This window comes from Platalea leucorodia, assembly GCF_965183815.1.
Source record: "Platalea leucorodia genome assembly, chromosome: 9".
NCBI lineage: Eukaryota > Metazoa > Chordata > Aves > Pelecaniformes > Threskiornithidae > Platalea > Platalea leucorodia.
The window spans coordinates 39,287,807-39,298,760 of NC_138831.1; the positions used below are offsets into that span (position 1 = coordinate 39,287,807).

At 39.7% G+C, this 10,954-nt stretch overlaps 1 protein-coding gene across 1 annotated transcript in view; it reads left to right on the forward strand.

The window, feature by feature from the left end:
- SEMA6D (semaphorin 6D) overlaps positions 1 to 5,818 on the forward strand; it is a gene marked incomplete at its 3' end in the record, with an annotated part of 29,349 nt that extends 23,531 nt beyond the window's left edge. Inside the window, exons 17-19 of the mRNA XM_082321658.1 lie at positions 285 to 341; positions 2,204 to 2,371; positions 4,515 to 5,818. Of these exons, the coding sequence (XP_082177784.1) occupies positions 285 to 341; positions 2,204 to 2,371; positions 4,515 to 5,818 (1,529 nt within the window). The remainder of the gene's footprint in view (positions 1 to 284; positions 342 to 2,203; positions 2,372 to 4,514) is intronic.
- Positions 5,819 to 10,954: the final 5,136 nt, after the last annotated feature.

Sequence of the window (10,954 nt, forward strand, 5' to 3'; positions counted from 1 at the left end):
CACTATGGATGTTAAATTTATGATGAGCTTTTCAGTAACATGATGAACACATCACCTGGTGTTACTGTGAATGTTCACAAAGCTGAGCTTTTTGGTCCTGGGTGGCAGAGTTTTGTCTTTCCTTCACCAGTTTACAACTATTTGGGGTCTACGGCAAAGTATTGAAGGATTTATTTTTTGTAACCAGTAATATTTTAGTTTTTATTTTCCATTACTCAAGTTTGAGATCTTTTTCTTTCTTTTTGTTACTTTTTACTGATTACTTGTTCCTTTAATTCTTTTAGAAATTTTGCCTACTACAGCTACACCAGATTACAAAATATTTGGCGACCCAACATCTGGTTAGTTTTTTTTAATTTTTTTGAATTAATGACCTTTACTTTCCTTCAGTTCAGCATTTTCAGCCCTTTTTTCCTTCCTTTTGCACAGTTGGCAGTCCTCCATTTTTGTGCTTTTATTCATGTTCCCACTGATGGTAAAGATAGTCAGACTCTTCTCACTCAGCACTTCACCCTGTGTAGCCGCATGTTAACAGCTCATTATTTATTGAGACATCTTTTATTAAAGAGCCTGATTAACATAGATGACATCTTCACTGCACGAAAGTCCACTAAGCTTTACTCTTTATCCCCAGCCATGCATTTGTGAATGCCCCTGTTGGTCATCTCTAGTAGATGAATGGCAGAATTTCATCATCTTCCTCCTTACCTCTCCTTTCCTCTTTTCCTTCTTTCCCAGCAAGCTTTTTGCACAAATACACATTTTCTAAAATGTGTATTTCTATATTTTTGAAATGTTCTAAGTGGTTTGTGCTAATGGAAAAAATTTAACATCACAAACTGTGTAGCTGAATGAGGACTTGTGTAGACAAAGGTGGCTTAGAAAAAGCTTTATGCATTGTTGTCAGATGGACTTTCACATCCTTTTCTCCTTCAGTGATTTTTCTAATAGTGCTCTCACCGTCAGCCCCTGGTGTTCAGGAAGAGAGGACCCAGCGCTCCTCTGTTGAACTCAAAAGCAGAACCTGCGCTGACTTCAACAGGAGCAAGACCAAACCCTTATTTTCCAGTCTTTGCTCCTGGCACTTGGTCTCTGCTTTCAAACCAAGGGCATGTTTCTGATTGACAAATGTGACAATAATCTATTTGTATGTTGAATTTGTAAGAGTGCAGCAAGAACAAGAACATTATTTTGTGTTTTGGTTTCTGATGATATTTGCATTTCTGTAACTTGACAAGAAGTAATGTTCGATACAAATATTTTCCAAACATATTTACCCATAAAGTAAGTTAGACTCACTTAGGAAAGCAAAACAAAACAAAACTGTGCTATATGGAAATGCTACCTTGCTTGCATGAGTGTTTACTTTAGTTATCAACTGAATTTTCAAAGTGGTATTTTAGGACACAGATACAACTGAACCTTATTTTCAAGTCCTGAATGAGTGTGCTTTTGAAGTACATTTCTCAGCCGGATCTCGAGCCATAGACATTCATGCCTAAACCTACTGGGACAGTGAACACCAAATACTTGAGTGTGCAAAGTAGACTTTGGATTGTGAACCCAATTTTATGTGTTTCCTCCTCGTGCATTTTCACATCGGCTACGGTGGTTCTGTTCAGCAAATGTACTACAGAGGAGCCAGAATGTATGCAACATGGTTCCTTAGGAACCATTACAAAATAGAGGTTAAAAACATTCCTATCATCCCCACCTGTAGAAATGGCTCATTCAGCAGTTCCTGGTATACCATAATAGCACTAATGGAGCTGATCTGGTTTCTCAGGCGTAACCTGTCATGAGTGTGTATCTTTCCAAGTAACTTTTTTTTTTTTTGAAGATGTTTAAAAGGCAGCCAAGTATGTTGTCTCCAGTGAAGAATATAGCAATTAAGTAGAATAAGTTGTGCTTTTCACCTCTACCAGTTGCTTACTTTAACTTTTGCACTGCTTTCATGTTTGACTTCTCTGGCTTTTTGGCTAGCAGCTGTTGATGTTTTAATGTATTTTTTTCATACTTAAAGTTTTGAACCAATTGATTTTAATCAGCCCTCTGTACTTCTGCAGAGTGTAGGGGGTCACGTTTTGCTCTGACATGTAACTCCCATTAAATACTGTCTCCAGCTATAGCTTAGATGTGCCATGAAACAGTGAGGAAAGCCTGACTGTAATACACATTAATAAAAATCTGTTTGCCACCACAGACATGGAGTTCTCCTCAGCTTCCATTACCACAATGGCAAGTATCCCAGTTATATCACCTAAAGTGATTGGTTCCTGGAAACCTAAAGTGACTGGCTCTCGGAAATTTGTAGTTCAAGATGACCCAAACACTTCTGATTATTCTGATCCATTATCAGGTGTCCCAAAGGGTAAGGCCTTACCAGGGAATACATTGCAGCTGAATGGAAACCTGATTGATAGTCTCAGCATTGTCTAAGGCTTAAATGTAACAGCCATGATTGTTGGGCTATATTTTACACCCATTTCCTGTGAATATGCAGAAGTGCAATCATGTTTTTCATACCTACTTATCTGGTGTACAAAGTGCTGCTTAGAGCTTATAATGGGAAACACAGATAATAAGCTCAGCCTTTAATTCCTGGGGTGCTCCAAAGCTCCCATTAAAATCAGTGGGAGTTCTGGATGTGTTTAAAAAAATTACATTCAAGACTTATTTGCACCTCTGGTGGTGTTTTCAAACCAGTCTAGTTTGGATAAGACTATTAGTCCTCATGAATAGTTGCTTACAAGAGTTTAATGGGTTGGTTGGTTGTGGGTTTTGGGGGTTTTTTTGGGTTGGGTTTTTTTTTTTGGGTGGGAGGGGAGGAGAACAGAAGAGAAAGCACAGCTCCGTGACAGATCCATGCGTTAAATGGGGCATATCCCAAACTCTGCCTGCCTGCAGCATGTTTCTGAAGAACGTGGGTCAGATCTGAGTAAGGATGTGCTGAATTTTTATTCTCTGGATATGAGCATCAGTTTACAGATGATCTCGGTGCACAGAGAGACACACACAGGTTTTAAGCCGAGCACAAAAAGAAACGTATTCTGCATGTAATTCATCTTTCTGTGGCCATTCTTTCAGCTAAGTGAACCTTTGGTTAGGCTCTTACGGCAGCAAAGACTTTAATTCAGTAGGACTATTGCAGTCAACCAAAGAATCGGGAAGCTTCCATTCCCATAACCAAAACTTAAGTCTTTATCAGTACACAGACTAGCCGGGTGACAGACATGTTTGCACAATTCTTTATTTACTGAAAATCTCACCAGCCAAAAACCATTTGTGTTTTATTACCATTCACCAAAACATATCAGGTTTCCTATCAGCCATTATGGCAGTGCATTTGTCATTTTAATTTGTTGCAGTTATTTCCCATTTTGCTTTAAGTTTTTGTTATCATTTGCTCTTGGTTCTGAATCACATTTTGTGTCATAGCTATTAGTGAACTTTACTCATGTTTTCTTTCTTCTTCTGCACAGTGCCATTAAAACCTATAACCCTGGACATTAACAATGTTCAAAGGCCTTGCCTCTGACGAAAGTGAATCTGTTCCTTCCCTCTTGCTCTTTCATTTTGACATCCCTTGGGATGGTTAACAGAATTACTTTCATTACAAACTAACATTGTCTTAGCTGCAAGATGTCTGTGGTTGCTTTAAAAATCTCAAAATCAAAAGGAGCTTATTAATACACAGATAAAAAACTAATCCAATATTGAACTTCTTGGTCCAAGCTAAAAGTTCTCTAAATTTTAACATTCTCTAATAACCTAACCTTGCAAGCTGTTTTTTTAATGTTATGCAAGTATTTATGTTCATTATTGACTAAAAAAAAAAAGAAAAGAAAAATTAATGCTCTAATAGAATGACATAATCTTGAACTTCAAAAATTGTACACTTACTTACATAATGCAAGGTGTGCCACTCCAAGGCTAGCAACCTAGGGATGTATTAGTTTACAAGTCTTGCGCTGTATTACATGAATGTAGTTACAACAATGCAGTATGTACATTATACAGTTTTACCCAACATTTGCATAATCCTGTCTCTCTTTTGATACTGATTTATGAGTTGGGCAGAAAATTGAGAGAGAAATCCCATGAGTTATTAATTGCTGTCTGGCCCAGTAGCACCTTCTAACCTCAATTTCCCAGCAGAAATCATTAATGTTAATGACATACAGGCCTCTATTTGTGAGCCATAAAGGAAATTTGGGGACAGGCTAAACTGAACGTAATATGAGGAGAGCAGCTTTGACAAGCATTCCTCATTATCAGAGAAAATGGACAGTCTTCCTTTAGACTGATCAATGCTCACACAGTCATTTTTATTTATAAAATTACTTTCACTCACCAGTGCTGTGGATTGCAGGATCCAGCTGAGCTACGCTAACACTAGACACAGAACACTTACAAACACTTAATAGACACTTCCCTGAGGGAGGCTACCTTCTTCTGAAATGTATCAGTATGAAGTACATGTAGATTTATGATATGCTGCATGTCTTTTGCAGGTGTAAGGTGGGAAGTACAATCAGGAGAGTCCAACCAAATGGTACATATGAATGTCCTAATCACTTGTGTCTTTGCCGCTTTTGTCCTGGGAGCCTTTATTGCGGGAGTGGCCGTTTACTGTTACCGGGATATATTTGTACGGAAATCGAGAAAAATACACAAAGATGCAGAATCGGCTCAGTCCTGTACTGACTCCAGTGGGAGCTTTGCTAAACTGAACGGGCTATTTGACAGTCCCGTCAAGGAATATCAACAAAACATTGATTCACCCAAACTTTACACAAACCTGTTGACTAGCAGAAAGGAGTTGCCGCCAAACGGTGATACGAAGTCCATGATGATGGACCACAGGGGCCAGCCTCCGGAATTAGCTGCGCTTCCAACTCCTGAATCTACACCAGTTCTTCAGCAGAAGACTCTGCAGGCTATGAAAAGTCAGTCGGACAAAGCGCATAATAACCTCAATGCTTCACGAAAGGAAACCCCACTAAAAAGCCCTCAGTTTTTTCCTTCCAGTCCTCCACCCCACTCTCCTCTAAGTCATGGACATATTCCTAGTGCTATCGTTCTCCCCAATGCTACCCATGATTACAATACATCTTTCTCAAATTCTAATGCGCACAAGGCAGACAAAAAGATGCAACATATTGATCATCCACTTACAAAACCATCCAGCAAAAGAGACCACAGGAGGTCAGTTGATTCCAGGAACACCCTGAATGATTTTCTGAAACACTTAAATGAAACTACTAGTAATCCCAAAGCAATTATGGGAGATATTCAAGTGGCCCACCAGACTTTAATGCTGGATCCAATGGGAAATATGTCTGAGATCCCACCTAAGGTTCCCAACAGGGAAGCATCTTTATACTCTCCTCCATCAACTCTTCCGAGAAACAGCCCCACAAAACGAGTGGACGTTCCCACCACTCCTGCAGTACCAATGACTTCTTTGGAAAGGCAGAGAGGTTATCACAAAAATTCGTCACAAAGGCATTCAATATCTGCCCTTCCTAAAAACTTAAACTCACCAAATGGTGTTTTGTTATCCAGACAGCCTAGTATTAATCGTGGGGGGTACATGCCTCCCACGGCAGGCACAAAGATGGACTACATGCAAGGGACGCCTGTCAGCGTTCACCTCCAGCCTTCCTTGTCCAGGCAAAGCAGTTACACGAGCAACGGCACCCTTCCTCGTACAGGAATAAAGAGGACACCCTCCTTAAAACCTGACGTGCCACCAAAACCCTCATTCGTTCCTCAGACAACTTCAGTCAGACCACTGAACAAATACAGTTACTAGGACATGTCTGTGCTAAAAATGAGTGTGGCATTGACCTGTACAGGTTGTGAGGTGATGTTGTGGTAGACACATGAGACAGAGACTTGCTTGTTATTAAAGAGAACAAAGTGGCCAAAGAAACTGTCTTTACTTCAGCAACATCTGTGTCTTGCCACGAGTAGCTATAGCAAGACTTCGTGTGCTTGCTAAGAGCAAACACAAAAAACAAAGGAAAGTGCTGGTCATTACATTTCTTTTGTTTGGAGCTAAGGAGACATGTAGCACAATGGGGTGGGGGCTACTTTGCTGTTCTAAATAGCTAAAAAAAGTTTTGGGAAAAAAAAAATCAGTAAGCAAATACTTGAAAAATGGGTTCCATTTTAGACTGCCATTAAGCGTGGTCCTTCCCATTAAATGTGAACATTTTAATATGTATGCATTCACCTTGCCTCTTGCACAAATGTCAGAAAATGGCAATGTCTCAATGACTATCTGGGTTAATAATCAATTTGCTGGAATTCAGTCTCTGGCCCAACTGTAGCATTATTATTTTTTTTCTCTCCATGTGTGTGGCATTTTGTTTGTGCCACAGATAAAGCTGTGCGTGTGTGTGGATGTGCGTGTGTACTGTACACACTAGGATGTACTTAGATTCCCATTGCATCTTTTATGCTATGGAATTGTTTACATTGAGCATGACTGAACAAACAGATGATTCTGCCTTCTGCAGCCCGTTGGGTTCAGTTTGGAGACAGCTAAGGATGAACTGCGCATCTCTGCCAGCCTTCTGAGTGATAACGCCTTGATGAAATAGTCACCCAGTGAAAGAGTGCAGATACGTTTAATTCTTCATAACTCTGTTGTGCTGCTATTGATTCAGAGCTGTGCATTTCACATCTCGTGTTTTGGGCTGGAACAGGGGAGTTTTACTGTGTTTCCACAGTGCCTCCATCCAATACCTGGACACTGTGACCTTGAGCCCCTGTACATCTCACCGAGGGCAGCTAATAATCAATTCTCTTGGCAAAGGCCTGTGTAACTAGAGAAGGTTCCGTTTTTGTTGCATTTAATAATGCCCTACACGCTGATAGACTCTTGTCAATAAAAAGGAAGAAACAATTGGCCTGGCAGAAGCAGTCTGTGAAAACTCAACAGTAGTGCAATCAATTTGTTTTTGTTGTGTAATGTAAGGTTTTTTTTTTTCCAAAGTCATGCAGGTAATGACAATATTCTGTAAATATTATGTGTGAGTTTACCTGAATCTGTGCATTTTGTGCCTTATTCATGCAAATGATAAACGTACTAAAAAAAAAATAAATCTGTCAAGTGTTCTCACTATAGCACATATCTCCCGAGTGCCAGTTGTAAAATCTCTCAACAGCACCCAAAAAAAAAAAGAAAAGATAAAAAGCAAGAATAATTAATGGCGATTAAAGGCAGCCTACAATCCAAGAAGACAGCAGCATTAAATCACCTTACCATGATAAACATTCCACTCCAGCTCTCCGAAGGATCAAACAGTTATAATGTGAAATCAAATGAGGTTTCTAGGGTAATGGAACACCTGCTGAAGTTGTGTAAGCTATTTAGTAGGTTTTACAGTATCCACTTGCAGCTGATGTTCAACACAGATGGCTATTTTAGCTTGCAGACTACACACTACCACATTGTTTATTGAACATAACTATAGAAATAACCATGGCAGAGGAATATTCATGAATTAGCGGGAAAAATAACTGCAATGGGTTTCAGAGACGGTGGAGATTTATGTTATGTGTTCAGAGGGGAGAAAAGGTTAGTCACTGAAAACTGGATCTCTGTTACAGAACAAAGAATAAAGGATAGTAGTAGTCATTTTTTCTTGTAAGGCTGTAAGGGACATTTATTTCCTGAGACCTCTGGATCCAAAAATCAATGATTTCTCTTCCTAAACACTTCTGTCTTGCAACTAAAACACTACAGATTAATAACTATTAAAAATGTACTCAGTTGTCAAAAGACACAAACTGATCCGAATTCACTTTACAAATATTAATTAATACAGACTTGTGTGAAACCGAAAGATAAATGTATGTGAACCCTGATAACCTCCTGTAACATTGTGCTGCCTTGTAGATGGTAATGTGAGTTCTCTCAGTATTTATGTTGAAATTTCTAACATTCAACCTAGTCCTTATTCTGTTAATTTAATAATAAGAGATGCTTTATCCATTTGTGCAAAGGTAAACGCAGATTGTATCTTTTTTAATGGTACGGCATAAAAAAGTAACCCTTAAATGAAGCTGCTCTATACTATAGAGTACTTTACTTTAACATGTATAGATATCTTGTAAACTTGTATTGTGGATGTGTAAATAATACGTTCTTTGGGTTTTTAACACCGCATGTAAAGTCAAAATAAAATATTCCAATGTACTGAGTGTCTAATTTCATTATTAGTGAAGCTAGTTCTAGGTGCCTTGTTGGGATTACAATAGAGGAAAAGCTCTGCTTGCCTTTAATAGCTCTGTGACGAAGGCACGGAGACGTCCTCTCATCAGCCTCACAGGGGGACGTGCAGAGGTGGGCGGCGATGCACACAGGCGTCCTTCCATTTTCGTTGCAGCCACACGTTGACTTGCATGTTCTTGAGGGGCAGTGAGTGTCTGTAGATGACTTTCAGCCTCCTGAGTTAAATATAAAACGTCAACGTAACTGGCACGCAGTGGTAGAGTGTAGTACAGGGTCAGGGTTCCCATATGAGGCACCAGCAAGATGCACTGAATTTGAAAATACTGAATATACTCCCATATGAAGCCTTTAGTGGAGCTTGATCCCGGTTTCAGCTGGGCTCTGGTTCCTGCGAACCTTTCTTGTTAAAAGGTTAGAAAAATAGCAATTTTGTGCAAATACAGTACAGTTTTGAAGGCAAATAGTGTGTTCCTTCTAAAATGTAAGAGATCATTCCTGGGAAAATTAATTGCAGACCCTACGTAGCAGGACATTCCTAAATCCTTACTAATGCTTAATAGTTGAAATTCACATTTCAGGCAGACAGTAAAGCCCAACAGAAATATACATGCCGTGTATTTAGTATGTGCCAACATCGCACGTAATTTTTAAATAATCAGGGTAATTTAGTATCTGAAAACAAATATAATGTATTCTTTTAATTAAAAGTTGATTTTAGATAATGGATAAAAATGACTCGTTGTGAGATTATGCTGTCAAGGTATTAATCATTTGAAATTACTGTGCATGTTCTAACAATACAACAGCACCTAGTTGTATCTTACAAAAAAAATATATATTTTAAAGGGAAAAGAAACATGGTGCTAAAAAAAAAAAAAATCCCAAACCTATAATGGCTCAATATGTATTTTTTTCTAGTACAGAAGCAAATTTAGATTTCTTTTTTGTGGATTTTTTCATTGGGTGTCTTGATATATGAAAGGAAGAGTCAAACACATCTAGCTGTGGTGGTGCAGGCCTGTGCTGCTTTTCCAGTTCAAAATCAGCTCTGCCTTTGACATGACCGTGTCAGCCAGTGTGGCTGAAGGTGTTCCCGCTGTGAAGGGGCAGTACGGCTGGAAGCACACCTACTTGAATCATTTTCAGTCGGGCATTAAGGGTCATAATGAGAAATTACAAATAGCTATTTTAGTGACATATCAAGCACATCTACAACACAAATGATGGAATATTTTTGTTCAGGAAAATACCTGTATTTATTCTATCTAAAAGGCATCAAGTGACCATTTTCCACAGTTACTTGTTTTGGTCTATATTGAACCAGCCTTCACTTAACCAGAGTGATGCGGTGGCTGGATGGGCCATCTCTCCCGACGTGCTCTGCCGGGCTGCATGGTGGGCGCAAACACCACTGAAGTCTATGAAAACAAATATTCACCCTGTGTTAGAAAAATAAGTACAAGAAAAAAACTCGCTTTACTAACCGAGAGGGAACATGGCAGCCAAAGGCTAACCAGCCATAACAGCAGCTTTTAAACTGCTTTGCCTTTAATGATGATGCCAAAGCAGCCACCTACAGCCTCCCCATTTTGAAAGGGAACTGCAACAATAAGGAAAAGCTTAGCAAGAAAAGAAATGAAAGCTATTTCAGTTTTTCTCCTCAGATGCTGTCCTGGGTCAATTGGTTGGTTGTGAGCAGCCTAAAGTCTCTCTTGAAGAACAATCCGTAGCTGAGGAGCACATGAAGGGTGCTTGATGCCGGTGGGCAGGAACATGCTCGCCAGGGGAGGTCCCAGGCCCGGAGCACAGCGCTGGCCTGAGCGCTCAGGGCTGCGGAGAGGCATGGGCAGTCCTGGTGTGGGCACGTGAAGGCAGAGGAGAGGCTCCCGCTCATCTCTGGCTTGCTTTGGTTTTTGTAGAAAAAACATAAATAATTTTGAACAGAGCAAGTAAAAAAGACAAAACAAAAGAGGGCTGCAGGCCTGTAGTAGTGAGATGATTGCAAGAAAACCAATTTGTAAAGCCGTGAGTAGTTATCTGTATGACTGTGCTGCCAGCACAAACCTATGGCCTTTTAAATTGGGGTCTTAAAGCAATCAGAGTAGTTACAAAAATCAGGATGCCTCTGTCTTAGTGCCGTCTTGCTAATGACTCGCTCTGTGACCCTAGGAAGATTATGCAGGGTTTGTTCAATATAATGGATCCTCAGAAGGCAGTGTTCTTAGTTGGAGTACATGCAGTTGGTCTGCTTGTAACGTTTTCCACTTATTACTTATGAAAGTTTTCTTATTTTTCCTTCTCCCTCTGTGATTCTGAGCACCAGCAAGGACATCTTGCAGGTAAATAAAGGGAAAGAGAACTCCCTTCCCATCTGGGAAAGGTTAGCATTTGCAGGAGCGGGGAAGAGTTGGTTGGTATTTCCCCAGGTGCCTATTAATTTCAAGGGATGGAAAAATATTTTTAAAAAATTGATCACGACAAAATACCTCATAAATGCAGCATCTGGACTTCAGCTGGGATGTGCAAGCTTTTCATATAAAAAGCAGTACCAGGAGACCAACCTACCAAGACTGCATTTGTTGTTCAAATGTCATCATGGCACAGTATGAAAGAGCAAGACACAAAAGGATTTGGGGGGGGGAAAAAAAAAAAACCAACACAAAAAAACCCCAAACATTAAATATTTAATTAGATACAGCTTTGCTC